Source organism: Notolabrus celidotus, chromosome 2, assembly GCF_009762535.1.
Source record: "Notolabrus celidotus isolate fNotCel1 chromosome 2, fNotCel1.pri, whole genome shotgun sequence".
NCBI classification, from domain to species: domain Eukaryota; kingdom Metazoa; phylum Chordata; class Actinopteri; order Labriformes; family Labridae; genus Notolabrus; species Notolabrus celidotus.
In genome coordinates, this window is record NC_048273.1 from 17,006,378 (window position 1) to 17,033,965 (window position 27,588).

At 39.5% G+C, this 27,588-nt stretch overlaps 1 protein-coding gene across 1 annotated transcript; it reads left to right on the top strand.

The window, feature by feature from the left end:
* Positions 1-684: 684 nt before the first annotated feature.
* LOC117806645 (guanine nucleotide-binding protein subunit alpha-14-like) lies at positions 685-26,559 on the top strand. The gene is given in 13 exon segments (XM_034675627.1): positions 685-1,441; positions 10,466-10,577; positions 10,872-11,035; positions 14,257-14,289; positions 14,292-14,408; positions 14,411-14,439; positions 14,754-14,908; positions 16,174-16,277; positions 16,280-16,301; positions 17,513-17,642; positions 19,819-19,923; positions 19,925-19,973; positions 23,459-26,559. Coding segments are annotated over 13 exon segments (1,326 nt in total). The 5' UTR covers positions 685-1,341; the 3' UTR covers positions 23,665-26,559.
* The last annotated feature ends 1,029 nt before the right edge of the window (positions 26,560-27,588 follow it).

Genomic DNA, 27,588 nt, shown 5'->3' on the forward strand with positions numbered 1-27,588 from the left:
AAAACATCCTTAAGTCTGAATCTTAAACTTGTTTTAAGAGATAGGTGAAGAAGAGAGATATTAAAACAAGGAGAGGTTGAGGGGGGGGGGGGGGGGGGGGGGGGGGGGGGCAATATAAAGTCTGAACTGTTATTTAAAAAGGTCAAGTTTAGTCAGTGATTAATCCGTCCTTCAGCAGTTTGATGTGTTTTAACTATCACTTCACTTTTTCCTTTCTTGGTATCATAAAAAGAGGACCGGACTATTTGGGTGGAATAATCCTTTTTGACAAAATAGTGGATTGAAAATATTCTTGTTACATACTGCTGCCAATCACTAGGTGGCAGTGTTTCAAACACTGGTGTCTTAGAAAAAGAGTTTTAAATACAGCCTCCTAAATTAACCACAGAAAGAACAGAAGTGTTTTGGGCACCCTGAAACCAGAATTTCTTCTTTACTTGATGATTCAATTATTCTGTTTTCTATAATGTTATTATGTTTGGACCTTCAGGGCCACTGCACATGATCACATCTTCCTCCTGTCTTTAAAGGGAGGAGAGTGGAGGAGGTGGGGGGCAATGTGAACTCTTTTATGGTGAAAGATAAATATAACCCTGTGAAATATTATTCCTAAATGATTTATGCAGTGCTGCATACAACATATGGTCGGTCACCTTTTCTTTTTATACACAACTTATATTAGTCCTATGTTGAGGGGAGATGAAAGAGAGTTATCTGTTCTTTAGTTATTTGATGTGTCAACTATAATTTCACTCAATCTATTTGTCTTCTATACAGAGGAGAGGAGTGTTCAGATAGAAAAGTTATGTAAAACTTCAAGTATCAGAACAGAAAGTAATATTTGGGTATGAAACTGGCTTTGTAGAGGATGTGGAAGGAGAGGGGGTGGCAATTTAGCAGTTAAATCGGTTCTTTAAAAAGTAATCATGAATTATGTTTGGCTTTTTATCAGCTAATTACCCAGGTTCAAGATAAATGAATAAAAAACTAAAACTCACAAATGTTTGGCATAGCATAATTGAGAGACAAATAGCAGAATAATGAGATAAAAAGTCTAAATTAAATATGAGAAAGTAGATCTTGATTCAATCATAAAAAAGTTACAGTTGTGAGATAAGAAGTTGAAATCAGGAGGCAAGCATCACAAAACATCACAAGCTAGAGCAATTTGTAAACTCAACATTTCAACAAGCAAAGATGAGATTTCCTGCATTCTATTGGGTCCAGCAAAACAACATTCTTTAAAACCTTATTGAACAAAGGTTTCCCAATGATTACTTTTGTCCTCATTATCAGACTGCAGAGCTCCATCATCCTGTGTACTGTATATCCCAGTGTGTGATGGCTGTAGTCAGATTAATCATTGATGATCATCTGTTTCACACTGCAACCTGCGACAGGGGGACAAAGTCTCCTCCACCTGCTGCTCTCTCAGCTGCCTGTAAGGATTCATCCATGACATACAGAGCAGAATCAACTTCCCGTTAGATGTTCATTTTGAATACGATTTACTTCTACCATCACATGAACAATACTGATATGTAACTTCCTGTAACTGGAAAGATGAGGCAGGTATGCTCATGTTACTGTCAGCCCACGCCCACAAGCGTGAAGAATCCCCACAGCTCTGACTTCCAACCTCACTCTATTTTTCTATGTGGTGTCATGTTGTCATTAACAATATTTGATGCGAGGGCATGTGTTAAATCACGCAAAAATTGAAAATGGAATAAGTTATATTATATCTGAACTCTATGTCATTTTCCCTTTCGCCTGTGTGACCTGTTGCCTATCTGAAATACTAATTGCACAAACATACAAAAATGACAAAAAACCCTAGTGAAAATGTGGGATTATTAATAATAATAATAATAATAATAATAATAATAATAATAATAATAATAAAATAAAATAAATTTAAATAAAATAAAATAAAATAATATAAATAAAGTAAATAATCATAATAATCAAGGTTCACTTTATTGTCATTCAATCATGTTAAAACTGGAAGGAACGTAAAATGTACTCAAGATAAATAACAAGCTTAAAATAAATAAATAGACCCTATAAATAAATACAATATATAAATACATAACCCAAAAGCCTGTAGCTAATGCCTAAAATTTGATTAAAAAAAGAAATGATAATAATAATAATAATAATAATAATAATAATAATAATAATAATAATAATAATAATAATAATAAAACATGTGCAGTTGCAGTTTATTAGTAAGCTTGTAAAACTTGATGCACTATAATGTGACAGCAAGAACCCTCCACACCACAACCCTCCTGAGCTTTCACCTCACCTTTTACCATGGCAACGCAGAGTTCCACTGATTCTCAATATCTGAGACTGAAAGCCCTGGACCAACCCGGACAGACCGGTTCTGCTGGCTTAGACAAAAGATTGACATCCAAAGAGCAGCCAAGGAGGAGTTTGAAAATAAACCTGTTTATACACTTCATCTGGCTCTGAAAACACTCAGTGATTCATAACCTGCTGCTCTCATATCCTCAGTTACAGGAACTTTTTTATTTTTGCTGTGCTAAGTCCTGAGATAAGGGACTGTTTTCTAGAGCTACTTGTTTGTTTCTGTTTAAAAAACTATTTCAATGACATTCAATGAGTGCCTTTAGTGTTTGAATAGGTACTCAAAGGTCACAAATGATCTCTTTTAAGTTGGATGTTTCAGATGATCTTAAATCATAATAGAGAAGAACTTCCGCCTGTCCGTGAATTTTCACTCCGGCTCAGCTGAAACATGAAGCAGAGGAGCTTGTGCAGCAGCCGAAACTTTATACGCACTCATTCATACAGCCATTAAGTGAAAAAGAGATACATGATATCAGCTTCGGTTTGGGCCCTTCAAAAATAATACTAATGGTGGCCCGAGAAAATATTTGGACATTTGTGATAGTGAAGTGGGGAATGTGATACCTTTTCATGGGGGCAAAATCCCTGGCCTTGCACCTGTGTCCACATGATTCACTTATGTAATTATGCAGAGACAGTGTCTTAAAAGTTGTTTGACACAATGAAGAACCACAAACTAAAATGCAATCTATTTATTCAATTCTTACCTCACATGTTCTGCAAATTTTGACATTTTTACACAGCTAACTATTTTTTAGATGAGTGTATTTCTTCAGTAAACAAAATCATTCCCACCAGCACATGCACACTTATGCTTCACGTAAGAGTAAACAATGTAATAGATACCCCATTAAAAGCATCAACAAAACATCAACAGACCAGCAGATGAAGAAATAAAACCAACCATTGTCTTACGCCCTTTTGAAAATCTGTCTGCAGCCTGATTTGCAGTCTTTGCCTTTCCAAGATACTTAATAAGAAGCCATTAGCTGTGTCACTGTTTTAAATCATAAATATATTCATATCCTAAAGCACTAGGATCACAGAATTGTTGAGAGTTCTGTAAAGATTTGTAATACGGTGTCAGAGTAATGTAACACACTGCATCTGTCACGTCAGTGGTGAATATCAAAGTCAACTCAAAGGACTTATAGATATGGGCTTCATGGTATCAACACAGGTGGGGTTAAGACTGCACTTGAATCATGTTTCCTGTCCTGTCTGTTAGTGCTATGCATAAACCAAGCCATAAGACTTGGTACTAGCTTGTTTACTTGAGAACAATGTACCGAGGAGTGGTTAATATCAACAATGAATCATATACTGTCAGGCTGGCAACTCATTTGGTACTGCAATGCATGGCCCCACTACAAATATAGACTGTGTGTTCCAGCTAGAAAATTGTTATGTCCTTAACCGTTAGGTTACTAATGTAACAATTAAGGTTCGTACATCGACTTTATGTTAGCATCGTTTATTAGCCGAACTACACAGTAGCATGTCACATTGGCAGGGTATCTAACGTCAACAGAAGGCACGCCCCACAATCCCATGCGGTGTCAAATGTATGGAAGCCCCGGTTGGCCATAATACACAACATCTCCTCCCTTCTTACAACTGATGTACTATGAAATAAACACAAAAAGATTATTTCAACATTCCAGCTACAAATACACACATTAATGTGTCTCAGAACATTTTAAACAAATACTTTGTTAGATAAGTGCACTTGTATTCTGATTAACTTATTTAACTCTTTTGTTTTCTTTCTTGAACACAAACTTAGGGTCGAGGGTAGACTACCTCTTCCCTAGACCATACCCAAGGGATTATTCTGCCCTTATTCCGGGTTAGTCACTGAACTAAAAACTCAAACGTGCAGGAGGACGCCGCTCTCTTACAGGATACCGGCGCTCTGTAGAAACAAGTTCATGGTTCTTTAATGGTGAACTTGCTGTTGGCGGTGGTGAAAAAGAAAGTGTCTCAGTCTCCATCACAGTCGCATCAGCAACAGAAACATTTGTCTCTAATCCGGTCAAGTCCGGCATTTGTGTTGGTCCTTGGTCTGGTGTGTTGACTGCGACATCTGGAAACTCTCCGAGAGGCAACTCTGCAGGCGTTGGTGCAGTCTTGAGAAGCTGATCAACATGCCTCCTCCAGACACTATCAGCAGTCTGGACGGTATAGGATACTGGTCCAGTCTTCGCAATAATAGTGGCTGGGATCCACTTAGGTTCACCGCAGTAATTCCTAACCAGCACAGATTCTCCTGGGCCAAAAACTCTGCTTTTGGCTTGCAGTGCTCTGCGTGTTACCTGTTTCTCTTGTTGACCCTGAACAGTGTCTTTCACTGTTGAAGGTTTCAGGAGGTCAAAGGTTGTGCGCAGTTCTCTTTTTAGCATCAGGCTAGCAGGAGATGTCTTTGTGGTTGCATGAGGGCTGGTGCGGTATGTTAACAGGAATTGGTGCAGTCTCTGATGTAGAGTTCCTTGACCCCGTGATGTTTTCAATGCATGTTTTAGAGTTTGGACAAACCTTTCTGCCAATCCATTTGTTGCAGGATGGTATGGAGCTGATCTTATGTGCTGTACTCCATTAGCTTGTAGGAATGTCGTCATTTCCTGTGAAACAAGTTGTGGTCCGTTATCAGAGACTAACTGTGCAGGAGATCCAAAGCGACTGAACATTTCTCCAAGTTTCTCTATGGTCTTTTCTGTGGTGGTTGATCTCATGATGGCTACTTCAGGCCACTTGCTGTGAGCGTCAACAACAACAAGAAACATTTTGTCTTCAAATGGCCCTGCAAAGTCAATGTGGATACGTTTCCATGGCTCCTGTGGATACTCCCACGGATGTAAAGAAGCTGGTGGTGGATTGTTTCTAACCTTGTGACAAGATGAACAGCTGTTGGCCATCTCTTCGATCTGTTTGTCCATGTTAGGCCACCATAAGTAGCTCCTCCTTTCCTTCATTCGCACGATTCCACTGTGCCCTGCATGAAGTTGCTGCAACATCTTTTTGCGAAGTGATTGTGGAATAATCACTCTCCCCCCACAGCAAACATCCAGACTGTACAGAAAGCTCCAACCTCCTCTTAAGGAATGGTTTCAGATCTGGGTTATCAGTGTTTTGCCCTTTTACCACAATGTCCATGACTGCAGACAACTCTGGGTCATTTCGAGTCTCTTTCTTGACTTCCACAGCTGAGACAGGTGACTTCTCGACTTGTCTGAAGTAGAATATGTCCTCTGTGTGTGACTCTGGCTTTGTGACAGGAAGTGGCAATCTAGATAACCCATCAGCATTGCAGTGTAAGTCTGACTTGCGATACTTTATGTCATATGAATGAGCCGACAACAGTAAAGCCCATCTCTGGAGTCGGGATGCAGCAAGAGAAGGTATCCCTGTGTGTGGACCAAGGATGGTAGTGAGTGGGCGGTGATCAGTTAGGAGTGTGAACTTTCGTCCATACAAATACTGATGGAATTTTCGAACTCCAAAAACAATGCTCAGCGCTTCTCTTTCGAGCTGGGCATAATTACTTTCTGCCTTGTTCAATGTCCTCGATGCAAAAGCAATTGGCTTGTCCTCACCATTTGGCAGTACATGGGAAATAACTGCACCCACTCCATATGGAGAAGCATCACAGGCGAGCTGGAGTGGCAGTTTTGGATTGAAGTGCGTCAGCACCTCTGATGTTGTCAATACATCTTTAGCTTTCTGAAAAGCTTCTTGACAGTTGGCTGTCCATTTCCATTCTTTATCATGACGTAGTAGTTCATGTAGCGGTTGTAGCAACGATGCCAAGTTGGGAATGAAGCGTCCATAGTAGTTCAGCAATCCTAAGAAGGACCGCAGCTGACTGACATTTTGGGGTGGAGGTGCATCTACAATAGCTGCAGTTTTTGATGGTGCAGTGTGCAACCCCTTTTCATCAATCACGTGCCCCAAATATTCCACTGATGATTGGAAAAACTCACATTTTCCTCTTCGGACCCTCAGTCCATACTCCTTCAGTCTTTGAAGGGTCGCATCCAAGTTGCTTAGATGCTCTTCATCATTTGCTCCAGTGCACAGAATGTCATCTAGATAGCACTGTACACCTGACAATCCGCTGAGAACCTGATCCATTGCTCGTTGAAACAATGCTGGGGCAGATGTGATGCCGAAAGGCAGCCTACAGTATCTGAAAAGCCCCTTATGTGTGTAATAGTCAGCAAGTCACGTGATTCCTCTTCTACATGCATCTGCAGGTAAGCCTGACTGAGATCTATTTTGCTGAATTTCTGTCCTCCACTCAGTCCAGCAAACAAGTCATCAATCAGGGGCAGTGGATATTGTTCTGCTGTCAGTACAGGGTTAAGTGTTACTTTAAAGTCTCCACAAGTCCGTATTCCACCATCCTTTTTAGGAACCGGAACAATGGGTGTGGCCCACTCACTGGTCTTTACAGGTTCCAGGACCCCATTTTTGACCAAAGCGTCCAAATCAGCCTCCACTTTAGGTCTGATAGCATATGGCACAGGTCTGGGCTTCAAGAACACAGGTTTACTGTCAGTTTTTATATGCAGTTTCACTGTTATACCTTTCATGCTGCCTAACTCGTCCCGAAAAACCTCTTCATTCTTTTCCAGTATGGCCTGCAGCTTGGAGGACTCCTGCGACAGCTTCCGTATCTCTTGCCAGTCCAGACGGATTTTCTTTAGCCACACACGTCCCAGGATAGCAGGATAATTTCCCTTTGTGACATAAACTGGGAGTCTTACAGTTTGACCGTTACACTCAACCAAAACATCTGTCATCCCTTTCATTTTTACCTTATGTCCTGTATAAGCCCTGAAAACAGTGTCAGAGGGACGTAATGGAAGGTGTTTCATGAACTTCACATAAATCTTGTGAGACACTAATGATGCTCTTGATCCAGTGTCAATCTGCATTTTCACAGAGTGTCCCTCCAACTTGGGTTTAGCCCAGAAACCTTCTGAGTTATCATCCACCTTCATTATGCGCACAGTATTTACCGTTGCACGCATTTCTTCCTCTGAAGAATCACTGGTTCCTTCATTATCGTGCTTTACTGTGTGAACATGTCTTTTCTTTTTAGGGTTTCCCATGTTCCTTTTATTTCCACTCTTAAAGTTCTTTTCTGGTCCCTTTCTATTTCTGCATGCTCTTTCCACATGGCCTTTCTTTCCACAGTTGTTACAGTTCATGTCTTTACACCAACATGTAGCTGCAAGATGTCCAGACCTACCACAGCGAAAACATGGACCTTGTGTCTTCAGGTCATCACTGCTGAATTTGTGCACTCTTCCTGTGGCATGTAGCTGTTGGGCTTCTCTTGATGCCATTTCCATCGTTACACTGATGTTAATAGCCTTTTCAAGGGTCAAGTCACTTTCAGTGAGCAACTTCTTCTGTGCTGCTTCATTCCTTAAGCCACATACAAGCCTGTCTCTTAATGTGTCATTTAAGACATCCCTAAATTCACAGTGTTCCGCTAGCTTACGTAAAGCTGCGACATACATGGTGACAGATTCTCCGTCTTCCTGGCTGCGTCGGTGAAAGCGAAACCTTTCAGCTATCACCAGGGGCTTTGGTGAAAAATGTTTAGCAAGAGTTTCAACAATGTCTTTATATGGTTTACTACCTGGCTTTGCTGGCTGCAGTAAATTCCGGAGAAGATTGAACGTCTTTGGTCCTATCACGCTCAAAAACGTCGGCACTAACTTCTCTCCCTCCACTCCATTAGCCAGTACAAAGTAGTCGAACCTCTCCGTGTAAGAGCTCCACTGCTCGGTGCTCATCAAAGGGACCGATTGAGCCGATAACTCCAGCCATCTTGGGCTCCAGGTTATTTCTGGCGCTTTTTTTTTTTTTTTTCGTCCCCCGCAGACTTCTCCTCACGAGATTATTGACTTCTTCCCATTTATTTTTCACTCACATGAGCCCCGACACTCCGCTTCTGTGGCAATCGTCCGCTGTGCAGCTCGTTCCGGCGCGAAATCTTTTCTTTTCCTCCGCCGGCGCCGTCTACCTCCCGCGTAGCAATGTCCACGGAGAGAAAAAACAAAACACACATTCCTCCGCAGCAGACAACTCGCGTTGGTTCAGACGTCCTCGTCGCCACTTTTTGTTATGTCCTTAACCGTTAGGTTACTAATGTAACAATTAAGGTTCGTACATCGACTTTATGTTAGCATCGTTTATTAGCCGAACTACACAGTAGCATGTCACATTGGCAGGGTATCTAACGTCAACAGAAGGCACGCCCCACAATCCCATGCGGTGTCAAATGTATGGAAGCCCCGGTTGGCCATAAACACAACAAAATAATCAGTGGTGTCATTTCAGGTATTTTTCCTTATTGCTGATTGGAAATTTATTATTTTTGATAAGGGCCCAAGGAAGCTTTCCTGCTATAGTTTGAGCTTTGAGATCTTAAGTGCTAGCCCCTATCGTCGGGCCATCTCCTGATGGAGGTCTAGTGTGTGGGGTTCTTGTAATTTTCATTTATTTATATAGCAATAGCAATATCAGTAGCAATTTTATTTATAAAGCACATGTCATTACACGAAAGTTCAAAGTGCTTTACATGGATAATTAAAAAAATAAAAACATTTTTCCAAATAGAATAAATAAAACAGAAACACAATAGATACACCCAACGTACATCAGACATAGTAATCAAACAAACAACAGTTGTTGCTGCACATGCATCCAGTCACAACAGTCATTATATCATTCATACACTTGAGAAAAAAATATGTTTTCAGTCTTTTTTAATGTGGAGACAGTTGTGATGGACCTGAGGTCAGCAGGCAGTTTGTTCCAAAAAGATAGACCACAGTAACTAAAGGCCCCTTCACCGGACCTTGATTTGACTCTGGGTACATTTAAAAGACTTCCATTGAGTGCTTTATGGACTAATAATTGGATTTTGAAATGGATTCTGTATTGAACAGGGAGCCAGTGAAGTGTTTTGAGAACCGGGGTGAAATGGTCATATTTTCTTGTGTGTGTCAGCATTCTAGCTGCTGTGTTCTGGATGAGTTGGAGCCATCCTATGGAGTGTTTGGATAGACCTGTGTACAGTGCGTTGTTAACAACATGGAAAATATTCATTCATTCATTCATAAGAATTTTATTTGCTCAATTCAGTGTTTGACAACACAACTATTCACATCTTCACAAAATAGAGTATACACTGTCCATGAACAAACAGGGGCAGGAAGAAGAAAAACGTATAATAATTGCCCCTCCCCTTAATCACAACATAATCTACCACTAAACCAGACGGCTAACCCGTTGGTAATCACCTTCTCTTTTCACCAATCATCAAATTTAACAATGAACACTGAAACAATCAAATACAGATTTACTGGAAGAGTTGTAGTTCCCCATTACTTTACCTTTTAACATTCTTTTAAACTGTAAAATATTAGAGCAGCATTTTATATCGTCATCCAAAGAATTCCAAAGTTTAACTCCACAAACTAAAACACACATTTGCTTTAATGTAGTGCGTGCGTATGGACTTTTGAAATTAAATTTCCGTCTATGAGCCTCCTCGTGAGAAGTAAAACAACTTCTGTAAGTGTTCAGGTAATAATTGTTTCTGACTTTAAACACAAACAATAATGTTTTAAAGTTAACTAGATCTTTAAATTCCAACAAATATGAGCTGATAAACAAACTGTTAGTATGTTCTCTAATATTCGCCTTATTTATAAGTCCAATTGCTCTTTTCTGTAACACATACAAAGGGTTAAATTAGTCATATAAGTGTTGCCCCATACCTCTGAGCAATAACTAAAAAATGGAAGCAGATGAACGCTCTTATTTTCTATTCACACTTGTCTCACTTCCGGCGCAGCTGCGCTCATGAGCCGCTCTCTTTCCGCGGCGTCGCCCTGAGCGCATTCCTGTTTCAGAGTTTTCAGCAGACCACATAGACTGCGCATTCCTCTGTAGGTGCGGCGGACTTTCCCGAGCTGCAGGTTGTTTCGTATGAGCTAAAATAATAAATAAAAGAAGTGCTTCAACTCCGTGTCAGTGGGCTAATGACGCTGTTTATATACTTCAGCGACAGGACCTACAAGGTGGTTACCGCAGGTGCAGTGGGGGGACACGGTGGGAAATGGACCGCGAGGTGAAATCAGTTCTACTTTTCAGAGAGTGTGCCGGTCTGCTTTGAGGTGAGGAGACGTACTATTTTCTTTTTGAGACTTTTAAACTCCTGTTGACCTTTCATTTTATTGTCGCAGCAGCCGGAGCTTATTAAAAAATACAGGTGAGAATGACAGAGATACTGAAACCGACTGTAAAGACCGAATCACCATTTAAATGTCTGACCTATTGCGTGTCAGGTTGAATTAACTCCAATCACAAATGGGAATCAAATTGACAGTGGGCAACTTAATAACAGCTGTATTGTCAGTGCTTATTGCCTCATCATAACAGCTGATTATACATTAACAATGTCATTTCAGTGGTTTTGTGGCCATGGCTGGCTGCTGGCAGATGTGTCGCCGCACCTGTCTGTGCTGTCTGTCCGAGGAGGAGAAGCAGTCCGTCGCCGTGGACAAAAAAATCAGGAAGCTCCTCAAGGAGCAGAAGAAGCAAGAGACAAGGGAAATTAAAGTCCTCCTGCTGGGTCAGTGTCGGCATACACAGTACCACACACACATATCTGTTTGTTCATCTGGTACATTCATAATTGCACTGTCATGCTGCATTCATTCATTAAGCAAACAAAACAAACCAAACAGTGACATTAGTTTACAATGAAATCAGAGAAGAAGAAGAACTTTTCATACAGATTAAAACTGCTTGGCCTGTTTGGTGGCCTACAGCCAGGAGAGACAACTATGTAAAGCATGTGTCACTGTGTGAGTATGTGAAGAATGGGCCAGATTGGGATTGGTTATACCTGAAAACCACAGTGACACTCTACAGCTGGTTTGATCACTTTACTTCAATGACAGAGACTCAAACACACTGTCAGTCAGAGAGAGTTTTTACTTGCAATAACGCTTTACAGGAATGACAAATTGAGGTTACTACTTTAAATATTAGATTAATAATCTGAAATTGCATCTTCACATCACATACAGTGAAGCCAACAATTACCTAATTTTACTCATGTGGAAGGACTGGCTGCTTTCTGATATCATGAAAATAAATATCTGTCCTTTAGAAGAAAGCAAGCATAATAAAGATAATTCCTAAGTCTCAAGAAAGCTGGTAGAGGCATGTGTCAATAGATAAATAATAGTTGCAGCCCAACTGAAACTGACTTTGACATATTAAAACAAATTTTTGTCACATTCAATCTATTTATTTCGTGAAATGAATCCTTTATTTTTCTAAGCTAGGTTGTAAAGGAGGGCTACACTTAATGAATAAGTGTATGATGATTGATGATTTCCAGAAACCAAAGATGTTCATTTTTAAGTTAGAATGCAGTAAAAGTTCTCACTTTTAAAAGCTTTAACCAGTGAAAACATGCCTTTTTGTGCTTTTAAATTCTTCAAAAGGATGATTAATTATCAAAAGTGTTGTTAATTTTTTTATCCTTTGACTAAAACATAAATTAGCTGATGATTTAAATGCTACTTTGATTCATAAGAACCCTGTAATTATATGGAGACAGCAAGAGATACTACTGAATTATTGCCCCTTTTAACTTCCTCTTTTGCTGTGTTGAATGATCAAAACACTTTTGATGTACGGTAATATGACTGCCAAGTAAACCAGCATTCTTCAGCAACTAAGTCACATTGAGGAGATGTGTGAGGAGCAAAAAGCAGCCAGATCGATCACTTTGTGTGTCTCTGTTGTTGTTCTGCGGTTTGCAACCCTAATCTGCCATGGTACCAGAGAAAATGTACCATAAAACTCATTCTCAAAAATGTGTTTTAACCATACATTTTGACCAAAAAATAGCATAATGCTTTTGACTCTTTTAAGTAGACTTTTTCAAGTAACATCACAACAAATGCACAAGTGTAAAAGCAATAACAGCCCATTGTTGTAGGTTGGACCTGGATGGGTCCTAATATTACATTTTAGATCGATTCATCATCATGATTTTTTATTTAAGTCCTTGGAAAACACACTAAGGGAGAACCCTCATTTGCAACGGTACTGAGGTACAGACAACAACAGAGCACATACAAATAATCAATTTGTTTAAAAAATAAATAGATAAATAAATAATCAGAGAAGATATGGTGGTTCAAGGGCACAAAGTTTGACAATAAAATACATAAAAACAATCGCTGAAACAGTAACAGTAAGGGGGTTAAAGATTAAAGCAAAAACAATTGAAATCAATGAGATAAATTGCTCACGCTGATTATTGGGGCACATTGATGGCATTTTGAAATAATCTGGCTGCTGTTAACCAATTTTAACATCCCCTACAAACACATATCAAAGCTAGACAGATACTGGCTGGTGTTTAATGTATATTCTGTTATAATGTATAGAACAATGCAGTGTAAAGTTTTTAATATTTGCAGTGTAACGCTTCTGACATAAATATCAGTCATGTTCTGAAATCTATTGCTTAACTCAATGTATTTTTCTATTTCCTGAATTTATTCAAATCCATAGAAAGTATATATGATAACCATGTATGGCAAGTTGTTTTTATGAAACATTTGTATTTTATTAAATGCAATACAACAACAACAACAACATGATATCAGCATTATATATCGACCATCATCTGATGTGCTCTCTAAATCTGGGCATCGCCCATGTGAAAACGATACTGCTGTTACATCTTATAATATTGAGTGTGACACAACTCAAATGCATCAAGTTGAATATTGTATTCTGCAAAATTGATTTCCAATTAAAACTAACATAAAATCTAACAAATAAGTGAAATGTGACTTCATTAAAAAATGATCTTACATACAACGAAGACATACAACTAGAACTCAATCTCCTTCAGTTACGAGTCTAAAGACCAGACCAAAGTCCCACAGCCTGTTTGTTTCAACTGGCTGAGAGAATATCAGACTCCTGCTGCTAAATGTTTCATTTGGTTCACCTGCTTGTTACAAACTACAGCAGTAGGGACACTTGACTGGTATGATCTGTGGACTTTTGGTTGTGAAATGATTTCTCAGGTTGTCTTTGATTTGAATCTTGTGCAAACCTGCAATGTCCATAACTCGTTGAGTGAAATTTCTTCTTCGTATTTCACTAAACACAGAAGTCATGTGATTATATACACTACATCCTATTCAAATAGGCATCTCAGTCGTTGCCCATATGAAGTCTGTAATACGCCCATTGATTTGAAGAAAGAGTACATATAAATTCATTAGAAGTGGGAAATCTCAAAATGATAAGATGGACGTCATGTGTGGGCCTGTTACTGGTAATGCTAGAGGGAGGATATTACCAATAGGTCATAACTTGCTGTAATGTCTTTGTCAGTAAAATCAAGTAAACATGGAGTTTAATTGTACTATGTGAACATGAATGCACATGAAGTCACATGAAAATCTGTTTCATTTTGGTGATGGGCAGGTATACTGGTTGTTAGAGATTTTGGCCTGAAAACAGCTGACTTGCTTTGACTGACAAAACAATCCTGATAAGAGCAGTGAGACTGAATGAAAACAGTGTAGATGTGGGCCTGAAATCAAAAACAATAAGCTGAAAGAGACTATAAGGCTGTATTAGGCACCATAAAAGTATTCTTTGTGGGTTTATCACTACCAACTACTTGCCCCTAAACTTGAGTTAATGGTCAGTTATAATGTAGTGTGGCTACAGTGCTAACCTCTGTGCTGATGTAAAATCCTCCTTGGTTGATAAATTCAATAACGGCAATTTCACCTTTTCTTACCGAAGGAACTGGGGAGAGCGGTAAAACCACCTTCATCCGTCGATGAGGATAATCCACGGACAAGGCTTCTCAGAAGAGGAAAGAAGGGTATTTGCCAAGTGCATCTTTCAGAACATCTTCTCAGCCATGAAGGCCATGACAGGAGCCATGACTACACTCAAATACCTTACTCCAACCCAGAGAACGAGGTAGACCCGCACCTACACCAAACCAAACAAACACAAACACAAACAAGGGAGTGCAGAGTTGTCAGATTATGCCCACATAAAACAAGAGACATCAAATGCACAAGGGCAGAAACACACACAGCATGTTGTAGTCTATAAATACAAGCTGGCAGTACCAACATGAACACTCACAATCCTTGAGTCAGCCAGATGTCAAAGGATTTCAAAGACAATCTTACAAGATGTCCGCGCTCTGGTTTAATTGTCAGATACTCCTGCCAAACACCAAAGTTTCAAAACAACAAAATCTTACATTGCCTCTCTTTTTCCTACAGATCTATGCTAAGTGGTTGCAGGATGTAGACACAGTACAGATCAGCTCACTGGACCGGGGCTACGTCGACGCTATCCGCCGCCTCTGGTCGGATTCAGGCATCCGGCAATGTTACAGCCGCCGCTGCGAGTACCAGCTCCTTGACTCTACAGAGTAGTAAGTACTTTCATTCCTACTACACACCGGCTGCCACACCCTCTGTCAGCTAATTTATCACATGATAAAACACCGTCACAATGTTAAGCTGCCAAAGCTGGTATCAAAATTCAGGAATGTAAAGTAGGAAGTATTTTGCAAGACGGGACATCACATATTCTTCTATCTAAACAGGTTCACAGGTTGAATTCATTGTGTTATCAAAGCTGCAACAAACATTCATTAGGTTATCAATCTTTCATTCATTGATTAATCATTAAATCCTAGACATAAAAGTGCTGATGGAAATTTCAAATAGCCTGGCTAACATATCCCAGGAGAACATGTGGTGACATATTGTAGCATTGTTTGTTAAAGTCATACCTGACCTTTGTACCAAAACTAACAGGAGGGCACAATAAAAAATGGCTGTCTAGACCAGACCTCTAAAGCTTCTCCTCATGGAGATTTTTTAAAGAAAATGCACAGAGGGGTTGAGTATTTGTATGTATATATTCAAGATATGTTTTTTGTCCCATTAAATGAAACATTTTTGCGATAAATCAGATAGAATTTTATATCTTAAGTAAGGAGACTATATCACAAGGAATGACATTTGAAATGAACCTTTAATGCTTTCTTTTTCTTGATATCTGCATTCTTTTTACCGTTTGAATATTATCTCGTTTTTATGTATGGGTTTTCCCCACATCCCTGTTTGTTATTGCAGCAATCAGAACTGTCTCACATTTTGTGTGTTACTCTGAGTCCACTGGAGGGAGCTGCTTCTCCACAGACCGTTCTGTACCCAGCTGTTATTCAGCCATGCAGAAAACCACCAGTTGATCAAAGAGTATTTGAGGACAACAGTCAAATGTCTTGTGAGCCGTTAATCACATTTTTTAAAGTGAAACCAACATGAAACGATTCAGCAGACAGCGGTTCAGCAGTGAACTTCACAGTCATACGTGTCTCAGAATAAAGACTCGCCTCAGCCTGTCTTTGTTTTCTTGCTTTTCTATTGCTGCTCCTTTCTGTGTTTACTCAGCAGCTATCATCATCGTGTGTGTGCACGATAGGAGACAGGCAGTCAACATTAGCTAATGACAGCTTGTATCAACATGAGCTGTAAAGCCAGAGTCAGTACACAGGCTGATATGTACCCACTCTCCTCCCTTCTTGTATTTTTAATCACTGTTTCTTGATTGTATATTTTGTGTCGTTGCAGTTTGTTTTAGATCGATGAGACTGGACGCTAAAAATACTTTTTCTTCTTTTCTTTTCAGCTACATGAGAGCTCTGGACCGGATCTCTGCCCCGGAGTACATCCCCACAGAGCAGGACGTGCTGCGGGTTCGATTCCCCACAACAGGCATCCACGACTATTCCTTCCCCTAAAGAGCATCACACTAAGGTGGCCGCTCTTAAACCTGTCAGAGGGATGAATCTAATACCTGCACTATTCACACAGCACTGTGGAAAAAATACCATTGACTCTCACAGAGGCTTTGTCTGCTCACACCTGTTGGGACACTTTAGGAATCATATTTCTCATGTCGTCTGTACAAAGCCCCTGGCAGGAAGTGAGGTGTCGCTCTGTTGGTTTGTTTTGTTCATCTGTTGTTTAACAATCCACATTTACCCAAAAGGATCAGTGTGTTCCCAGATAAGACATGACACCTGCCATTAAATCACACAGCTTAGCTCAGAATCAAAACAAAATGGAAACAAGTTTTAAACTGATTCCTTGAAAAAAAAAAAAATTGGGGGGTATTTTGCCAGTCTTCCATACTTTTTTTGTATTATGGTTTATAAAATGGTCGCATGGAATTATTTTTCAATCAGCTCTTTGAACATGCTTACCATTATTTTCTGCATTCACATTGATCAGTGGTTAGAGGGGGTTCTTCCTGTGTCAAAGCAAGTCACATTTGGAAGGTGACATGTTGTTAGTGATAGGTACCGTGTGTCCTGAACAAGCAGCCTCAGCTTATTACCAGCTGTGTGAGAGCCACATGTGAATGTGGGAACAGTGCATAAATGGAAATGGAAATGGACTTGTACTTGTACTTATATAGCGCTTTTCTACTTTGTCTGACTACTCACAGCACTTTTACACACTACTCGTCACATTCACCCATTCATACTTATTCACTCACTGATGGTAGAGGCTGTTATTTAGTGAGGGACCATCAGTGTTAGCTAATCTCGTTCGTACACATTCACACACCGCTGAACAACAGAGGGAGCAACTTGGGGTTCAGTGTCTTACTCAAGGACACTTCAGCATATGCAAAGGAGCTGGGATCAAACCGCCAACCTTCTGATTGATAGACGCCCGACTCTACCCACTGGGCCACATCCGCCCCAGCATTAAAGCATTAAGGACAGTTGCAATGGTTTTGTTGGTTGTCTGAAGCTGTTACTATTGTGTCACATATGCAACCAGGTCTCACCTGTATGGACGTAACCATGGTTAGCTGTTACTGCTAGGCAGTCAGTGAACAATTAGTTGTTCCTGATCAATGCTGAGTTTTCAGGAACAAATATAAAGCAATCTAATGGTGTTTTTTTTCTTATCACTTTTTAACTCTTCCCTCTTTTCTCTGTCATGGTCCCTGACAGGATTGTGGATGTTGGCGGTCAGAAGTCAGAGCGTCGGAAGTGGATTCACTGCTTTGAAAACGTCACGTCCCTCATTTTCTTGGCCTCCCTCAGCGAGTACGACCAGGTCCTGGAGGAGAGAGAAACCATTGTGAGTCAATTACTTTAGTTAGTTTGTGTTTTTAAGGTTTTTTCCCTGTCTCCTTGTAAACAAATTGTTCCTCCCAAAGGCAGCTTGACAATTACTTTTTAAGTTGAATGACTTATGAATGTCAGTACTTTAATTTCGAAGGGTGCCTGTTGGTGGCATCTGAGGACACATTTTTAAGCAAGCTAAGCCTTTGGTAATCTATCTGTCTGTCATTCCTTCTGTCTGCCCAGCTGCCTGTGCATTTCTCTTTTTTTTCCCCAAAAAGTCCTATATCTCTGATTTCAGTTTCTGTCATGCAGAAATTGCTGATTTTATTTTTTATTTTCTAATCTGAACATATTTTGATTGATCAGTATTGATATGGTAAACAATATACTGTTTATCACCTGAGAAACTTTTACAGCATCATGTTGGACTGTAGGAAATTAGTGTGGACATTGTAACTCTTCGTCATCCACAGATATGGGTGCAACGTAAAAGACAAAGAATATCATGAAAGAAGTTTAGTATTTCCCATCACTTTTCAGAAAGGGAAAATTTAATGTAATCTAGACTCATTACATGTATACTAAAATTTTTTTTTTTGATTTTGATAATTATGGCCTTCAGCTCAAAAACTTTTGAACGTATCTCAAAATGTTTTAATATTTCAGTGGACAGTTCACTGAAACGAAAACGTATGGTAGGGAAAGGTGCATAAGCAACAGGCATGCCTTTAAAGGTTTTTAAAGAAAAGTTGATTTAAGACTGTGGGAGAGCTTCCAAGGAGTGGGGGCATTTCTAATACCAAGCAGTCAGAGGCGTCTTAGACTAAGGAGAAAAATAACAGGCCTATTACTCAGTGGTCCAAAGTCCTCAATTTTGCATTTCATGTAAAAATTAGAATAAAGAGTGGAGAGGTACAGAATCTAAGGTGTTTGAAGTCCAGCATGAAGCTTCTGGGATGACTTGGGGTGCCATGTCATTTGCTGGAGTTGGTCCACTGTGTTTTATCAAAACCAAAGTCAACACAGCCAAGAGTTTAGAGCACCTCATGCTTCCATCATACTGACAAGCTTGATGTCAGAGATGCTGCTTCCCTTTTCCATCAGGACTCCAGCAGCACCTGCCCACAGTGCCAAAACTCCTACCGAATGGTTCGCTGACTATGATATTACTGTGGTTGATTACTCGCCTGACCTGAACCGCATAAAGAATCTGAAGGGTATTTGTTAACAGGAAGATGAGACACCTGACACAAAATACGGACGTGCTGAAGGTCGCTATCAAAGCAACCCAGGCTTCAATAACACCTCAGCTGTGCCACAGGCTGATGGCCTCCATGCCACATGCATTGATGCAATAATTCAGGGTTAAGAAGTCCCAAACAGGTGCTCAGTGTAAAACTGAAACTCCTGTATTTTAAATCCTTTTATGATTGATCTTAAAAACAATTAAAACCAAAAAGTGTGTAAGGACTATAGAATGCTTGAAAGTTTACCTCTTTGAATTACATTTTTTTAAAGGAAATTTTACACAATATTTCACTTTTCCCATGAGCTGCAACTGTAAACATGTTTTTACCACACCAACTCCAACTGGCATAAGCAAATGGTATGCTTCAAGTAAATACAGCACAGACATTCTCCAAATTCCATAGTCAGTTTATCTTTTGGATACTTATTGTAAAGTACTAAGTCAGTTACATATATAGAAATGGTCTCGAACAGTATCCGTACTATCTGATTATCCGGCCATGAGTCTTCTGATGTTCCTCTCTTTCTCACATTTTGTCGTAGTCTCTCTCATTTCATTTCATTTCATTTGTTCACCAGCATGGTTTCACTCTTGCACCAAGAATCCCCCCCTCTCCTCAGCCTCCTTCCTCTCATCCTGTCACTAAGCCCTTTATCTCTCCCAGCCACTTTTCAGTCTGCCAACACATTCATTAACCTCCACCATGGCCCATGTGCTCCAGACCTCCCATAACCCCCCCCCCCCCCCCCTCCTCTCTCCTCCTGCTTCATCCTCAGCCATCCAAATCTGTCTTGCCATCCCTGGAGAATGAGTGTTTATCTCTTTTCAAGTCACAATCATCCTTCAAAATCTCATTGTTGTAATCCTTTTATCAAAACCAGTATCTCTCCCCTGAATTGAGCTGAACGGCTCAGCCTCACGTATCTGTTTCTTTCTCCAGAACCGGATGCATGAGAGTCTGGCTCTGTTCTACACCACCATCCACTCTCCATGGTTCGCAACACCTCCATCATCCTCTTCCTCAACAAGGACTGACATCCTATCTGGACAAAGTACAAACCTCTGACCTGCAGAAAGTCTTCCCGGGCTTCACTGGTAAGACGTGGATCCCTGTGTGTGCTTTTTGAAATTTCCTATTTGTATCAAATTAGAAGGACTAACGGAATCAGTAGAGAAATAATTAAATCATTAAAAGAAGTGAATGGATCAAAGTTCTTATAATTTATTATATAATTCAGGTTTTGCCAGGCTAAATATTTCATGTTGTGAAATGTTAGGAGTAGCTTCTAAGTTTTAAACTGAAGACTTTGTAGAATTTATCTTCCTGATTTTTTAGAAATACAATAAAAGGCCTATATTGAACAGTCATACATTTATTCTCACTTTGGAAGTAAGTATACTTAATACTTTGTTTTGTGTCCACCAACTTTAACTCTACTTTTGTTGAGTGCATGCTAACATGCTTAACTAGGACAATTGTTCTTTTAACTTTATACCTGGGAAACAGGTTAGCACTTTTATGACTTACAGAGCCATATCAAACAGGGTTAACTTTTTGCTTGATATTTTATTTGCTGAACAGTTTTGTCTTCATTTAAAACTTTTAGTATACCAAAAGTTTTTATCGTTGCTGATGTTCAGCATATTTACCGTTGTGTGCGTGACTGTAAAAGTGTGTGTCTGTGAGGGTGTTGTAACATAAGTAAGGAAACATGTTTGAATCACTAGGACATCTCCGAGCATCTTCATCTTTGTTGACACTCAAAGCAGGGATGCCAATGTTGATAATGAGAAACTACAACAGTATTCAAAGGACAAAATGGCAAAGCAGCCAGATCAGTAATAAGCTTCACAGAACATTTCAGCCTGTTGTTGGCAGATGTGTTTTCTCACAGCGTTGACAGAATCATGTGCAAGACCAATGGGGTTGTGATGTTGGTTTCTTCTGGCAAACTTGTTTTTTTCTTGCGGCTATAGCAGCATCTCATCAAATCCTCCTGCCTGGGTAGAAATGATGCGTTATTTAAAAAAAAATATCTGAAAAAAAAATTCAGTGTCAGTGAGTCTGTGACTCTGTGGAGAGAGTTACCCTCCGTCACTCTCTGGGCATCTGCAAAGCCAGCAATCATAATTGCTTTTTCAGATAGCTTTATTTATATGTCACTCTCCACACACACACACACACACACTCCACACACACACACACACACACACACACACACACACACACACACACACACACACACACACACGCTTGTGGAAATGAGTCACTTCCAGGTACTTGGTGTGTTTAATGATGTGGCTGCAGCGCTGCTGGTGTGAAAGGCTGCAGAGCATTGCCCTAACAGTCCTTACCTCCCGCAACCCCCCACAACCCTCCATCACCACCCTCTCTTCCTGTTACCCATGGCAACCACAGAGAGATACTTCGCTTCTCGCAAGCCCTGCAACCCCCACAAACCTCCAGGGGTACATTTGTGAAGTGTGTGTGTGTGTGTACTGGCTGTGTTTTACCATCAGCATTAGTGGGGTAATTAATGGCTCGCATGGGTCAGCTCTTTAATGCCAATTTAACATTAACGACAACTCAGTAGAGTTCCCACCCTGGATGTTATTTGCTGCTAACACTTTTGGCGGCTTTGTCGCTATCATAATGCTACTGGAGCTGCTTTTAAAGGCTGTAGTTTTATATTAGCCAATACTACTCGTCATGTAATGTGGTGACAAACTTGATTAGTCCATTTAGCATTGTCAACTGACACGAAACTAATTGTGTCATTAAACAAGCAACACAACCTGTTGGACCTCAATGAAGGATTTGTTGTTTATCCTGTTTAATTTAGAGCTGCAATAACTTGTTTCCCGAAACTAATTGTTTTGTCTATAACAGATTATTTAATGTCTGAGGCTGTGGACCTTCTCCTTTTAAAAACCTTGGAAGAAGTGCTTTGTTACTTAATTCTCTGTTGCTTAGGGAGATATTAGTATGCAACTTGATCCAGGGGAGACTTAACAATGTAGCAAAGAAACCCAAATACTAGCTTTCAGCATAATTCTAGACTTCAACAAACACCTCCATTAAAAGGCTCTACTGTTCAGTTGTAATGAGTTTATGATTACAACTTCACAGCAGAGTAAACTGTATAAAGTGTTGATAAACATTTTTTTCCTCCTCACATTGAAACACCCCAAAACAGTTAGACCCCCAAGAGATAATCCATATTAATAGCTTGGTTTCTTTGATTCCAAGTCCCAAACTTCTAAATGTTGAATGTACCAAACACATTTCTGAAACTAGAGAAGATGGCCCCAATTAATGTCTCCTCTTTTTTTTTGCTTAATCCATTACGACAAGATTAGTTTTTTTTGTTTTTTGTTTTTTCATAGTATTTAATGTTAATGTAATTAATTGTATATATGTGCAGCAACATATTATTTGGTGGCAATGAAGAGAAGATATGTATCTTTGAAAGAATAAGAAAAAGAAATAAAAGAAAAAAATGAATACAAGAAAATGGGGGGGGGGGGAATAAGGAAAATGTATAATAATTATAATTATATTATGATAATAATTTGGGGGTATAGTTATAATAATTGTAAAGACAATAATAGTAATGATAATATTCAGCATTAGCATAATCAATGAATGAAGTCTTACTGAAAATAAGCTGAGAGATAATTATAAAATTCTACAAAAAAAATATATCAAAAATAAATAAATAGATATGTAAAAATAAGGACAAACAAGCAAACAGAAACAGTAATCATCGAAACATTAATGAACAGTAATGATATTAATAATCAGCATAACTAGTTCTTTGAGTTCACCTTGTGAAAAATGGGAGCAAAAACAAGTGTTGGGTTTATATTTTTATTCAGTGTATATATATATATATGTCTATCCTGTATAATACACATCCACCCATACACACACAAAACAGTCATACAGATTGAAAATAAGCTCATAGATGATGATCATAGATTTCTATCAAAATGAATAACAACATTAGTTGATTGTTTAATCAGTGAATCTGTGCCGCTCTTGTTTGATTTTATTGTGTGTATATTATTTTTGTCTATTGGACCAAACAAAACAGCTGTTTGCAAGACATAACTGTTAGCCTTGGAGAGTGTAAATTACTGCCAGTTGCAGTTGGACTCTATTCTTGGGTCTTTTGTCCTTATACAGTTGTGTTGCGTTTAAGTATAAATTAATTATGAGGAATGGCTAAAGTCACTCCTTTTTTAAATCACTATGCACTTATGAGCAGCAAACTGTTAATCTTCCATTATCTTACCATCCTCTGATGCCTGTAACTTTTGGGCAAATCACAAAGTAACGTCTGCAGAGAGCTCGATTTGGCAATCCACCTCTATAAATAACTAATTTACTATGACTTTGGTGAACGAGGGATCATTAGGGGTTTTGGCTTCAAAAACTAACCCATGATTGATTGTTGCAGATTCATTTTCTTTGATGGATTACTTGACAAAAAGTTTTGGCTCCAGTCCAAACCAAATCCCTCTTCTGCCTCTTTGTTGTCCTCACCCATCACCCTTGTCCTCCTCATCTGTCACAGGTAAGAAAAAGGACCCAGAGGATGCAAAAAAGTACATCCGTAAACTGTACGAGCAACAGGCCATCAACCGGGACAGTAGGGGGGAGTGGAAGACTCTGTACCCACACTTCACCTGCGCCACAGACACTACCAACATCCGCAAGGTGTTCGACGATGTCAAGGACACAGTTCTGCTTGAGTCTCTCAAGAACTACGGAGTCATCTGAACTTTTACTCAGAGGTGAAAAAACAGGAAGAGAGTGGCGGGTCTTGTCTCTTTTGGACTATGCAATGGTTCGAGTGACGCTCTCAAGAAGGCCAAATGTTGCTTCTATCCCACGTAAAAATGCAAGATGAAAACCAGGCCATCCTCCACGCTTCTCCCTCTCCTCATCCTCCTCTCCTTCACCAGATCTTAAGAAAGAAGCAGGTGTATTGAAAAAGGGTGAGTTTGTACTCATCTCTCACCTTTTTCACCATCACTCCCGCCCTCTCGCCTCCTCTTTCCCTTGTGTAGAAACATGATGACGTTGAGGGAGAATTGGAGAAGCAACACGACTGAGTGACTGAAGTGCTGTTCTGCCATTAACGGAGTAATGACTTTTTCAAGTGGACATGGGGGCCTTAGTTGGGTACACAACCCTGTCGCTCTCACTCTTGATGCTTGATGGGATCTTAACAGTTTTAGTCAGGTACAGTGAATCCTCCCGCACAGTAAACACACAGTCAGTTGTTATTATGTAATTTAAATGGCAATATATGAGTTACAACATGCAGCAACTTTCTCTAATTAATGTCATTTTATAAACCCTGCTCTCCTGTCAGAGTGTAACTCCATATTGATTACAGTTGTCTCACACTGACAATGTCTCTTACATATGATCTGTATTGAAAATTGTTTTGGCCTGATCAATAACGTACAGGAAGACTCACAGTTCCTTTAAAGTCTTTCTCACAACAGTAGGCATTATCCATATGGATGTGATGTTGATATTAGAACTCTTGTGTACAGCTTTTGAAACCGTAAACCACATTGTTTTACCCGTGGATATTTCTTGCAGGTGTTGAAGTTTTGCAAAGGTGAAAGCAGCCATTTTTTTCTTAATTAATTTCTTCCTCGTTACTGATGAGTGGTGTTTGAATTACATAGTCAAGCAGCTGAACACTGACGCTTTTGCGGATGTGCCATTATTATGCAACACACAAAATCGTGACCTTCCATACACATGCTTTTAGGAGAAAAGAGAAGCTTTGATGGAGGCACAGAAAAGGGAAAAGTCCAGACCATGAGGTCCGTTAACAGTCTTAACATGCACATCTCTGTTGTCATGTTGAGATCAGCACCAAAAGAAAGAGATTGGGAGGTTTTGCGTCCAAAACACTTTTGTCTAAACTATTTTACAATTTTTTTATAAAGTTCTTAATTAATACTGTATCACATTACTACCTGTTTTTTAGAGTGACTATGCAGTTTCTGTTAAAGTTACTGTAATGAAGTTTTGGCGCAAAACTTCAGTTTCATTTTTGTTATTGATCCAATAAATTTAATGAAAAGAACAGCTTAAAACAAAATAAGGGTCTAGCTTTGGTAAACAGGGGAGTATTTTCCCAGATATCTCATTTAGTAGTTGGTGGAGGTAAATGAAGGCTCCGTCTTTTACTGATGGACATTTAAAGTTCAACCTTGTGCAAAGAAGTTGGCCCTCCATATATAACTTCACTAGCAAGGACCACACTATCAACAAGATGGAATTTAACAATGACCTAACTAGAATTGTGATTTTGAATTTGACGTTGAACTTCTTGCTGTTACTGGTTTGGGGAAGCTTGAGGGGATCCGCTGTACAGTAGACTCGGGCACTACGAACCCCCCTTTAAGAGCACTATGAATAGTAGGAAAGAAATAAATAGAAAGAAAAGAGGAGGGAGGGTGAGATGTGGAATCAGAAAACGAAGGGTAAGAGAGGGATAGGTTTGAATTTATAACAGAGCCGGAAGAGGCGTGGTTGAGGTGTGGTCCTGCTCCTGAAACTCTGCTATATAGCACCACATGATAATGTTGAGATGAGTTGCTGCCTCTCATAAGTCTGTTTAAGCTTTTTAAGGTGCTTGAATGTTAACTCATCATGATGTCAAATATACTTATGTCCAGTCTCTGAAGTGTGCCTCTTTTTACTGTCAACAATAAGCTGAGTTCACAAACGGCATTAAAACCAGTAGCAGCAGCAGCCTCCTGACAGATTTGAAGTATTTAGGGTAAGTCTTCATTAAACCTCTGAGCTGAGCCCTGGACATGGTTTCAAAGATTCTGGACTGTTATTTACAATTCTTTAATTTCCTGTGGGTTCTAATAAAAACAATCCCTTTGAATCAATATTATAAATTTGAGCAAGAAAAACACATTTGGGGATTGACAAGTTTTAAAGGTCACAAGTGAAGGAAGTGAGACTTGTTTGTCCCATGAGCAAACAGCTCGATTCGCACTGACTGAGCTCAAATCATTAATGGTGAAAATATCCCACAGATCATGTGCTGGGCAAAGGGTAAAGAATATTAATAAGAAATGGCAGCATGAACTCTCCGTGTGTCCTATTTATGTCATTACGTGTGGAGAGGGGAAGTTTATAATATTGATTAGAAGCGTGAGGTCGACCCCCTCATGCGTCATTGAGTGTTGAGTGTGTGTTGAGTGGAAAATGACATTGAAATTCATTAAATTAACTGACCGTAGGAAAAGCTTTTAATAGCCCACAATGTGTTTGTTGTTATATGGTTTTCAGATGCTGTTTTGTTAATTGTATATAAAATGTCTGTGATCTCTTCTCATCTTGTGGTTGTCATATTACTGACTCTTGTTTTAACACTAAATGATTGTTTTTCTGTACGTTTACAGACTACTTTACTGTTCATTGAATTTTTTTTTAACCGCTGTATTTTTTAGCTCTGTTCACCATCAGCACCTGCGACTGGAGAGTGTGTTGACTTGTGAACTTCTTTTCTGCACTGGGAATGCTCCGCTCACACAGTGACAATGATTGATTTTGTGTAGACTCTGGTGGAGGAAGTGGGCTTATAGTTGTTGTTTTTTTAGTTAAAATTAAAAAAACTTTTGAACACTCTCAGTCCTATGATTGATTTTGTTTGTCTTCCCTGCCCAGAGTGTCTTTTTGTGTCTGTGTGTTTTCTTTTCACCGGATGACACCAAGACAAATTTGATCTTGCAGGCTGAAATCACACACTTTCTGTGTCTCCGGTTTGTAAATAAGACAGAGCAGGATGTGCATGGGACGTCTTCACACTTCATTCATTTTCATAAACCACTAAATCTGTGTTATTGCTTAGATCTATTAAAAAAAACAGGTATAGAAGAGAAAACATTTGAAATGTCCATGACTGGAAATGTAGACCGGTAGGTCAGGTCACACTTTGCACAGTAAGATGACAGCTGTTAATCCTTCTTGTTCCTACATCCTAATCAAGCGGCAACCTCCGGTCTCAAACTATGAAGCCCATGCGGAAGTGTTATAAACTGCAATTCATCGAGAATCCGCTAGAAGCTGGCTGCAGAAACACTGGAAACCACATACACACCAATTCATAAAAGATGATCTTTGCAGCATTAATAAACATCTTTACAGCCTGGTTCAAAAAACGGCCTGGCTCTACGTAGCTAATTTCTGGGGGTGATTTTTTTTCTAACACGACGGGAACACATAGCTGTTGGCTAGGAGGCTCAAACTCCGCCTCTTTACGTCACACTCTGCCTGGTTGAGTTCCGCATTTCCAATATGGCTGCCGCCGCCGCCGACTGGCTTTAAAACAGCGTTCAGGAACAGATGGGTGATGTCACGGATACTACGTCCATTACTTATACAGTCTATGATCCTAATAGCACATTTTAAGCAGTTTTTACTAGTTAGGAACCAAATACTTCTCCGAACTAATTCAGTCACAGTTTTCTTAGTGCTGAATCCACAACACTGACAAAGTTCACTTCAGGAGTCTTTGCCATATTATGCAGGAAAACCAGTCCATGTAGACAGTTAAAGCAGGCTGAACTACATCCGCCCTGCTCCCATCAGCAACAAATAAATGCATAGTGGGAGCAAACATTTCATAGTAGGCTAAAAAAATGTCAACATGAGGAAATA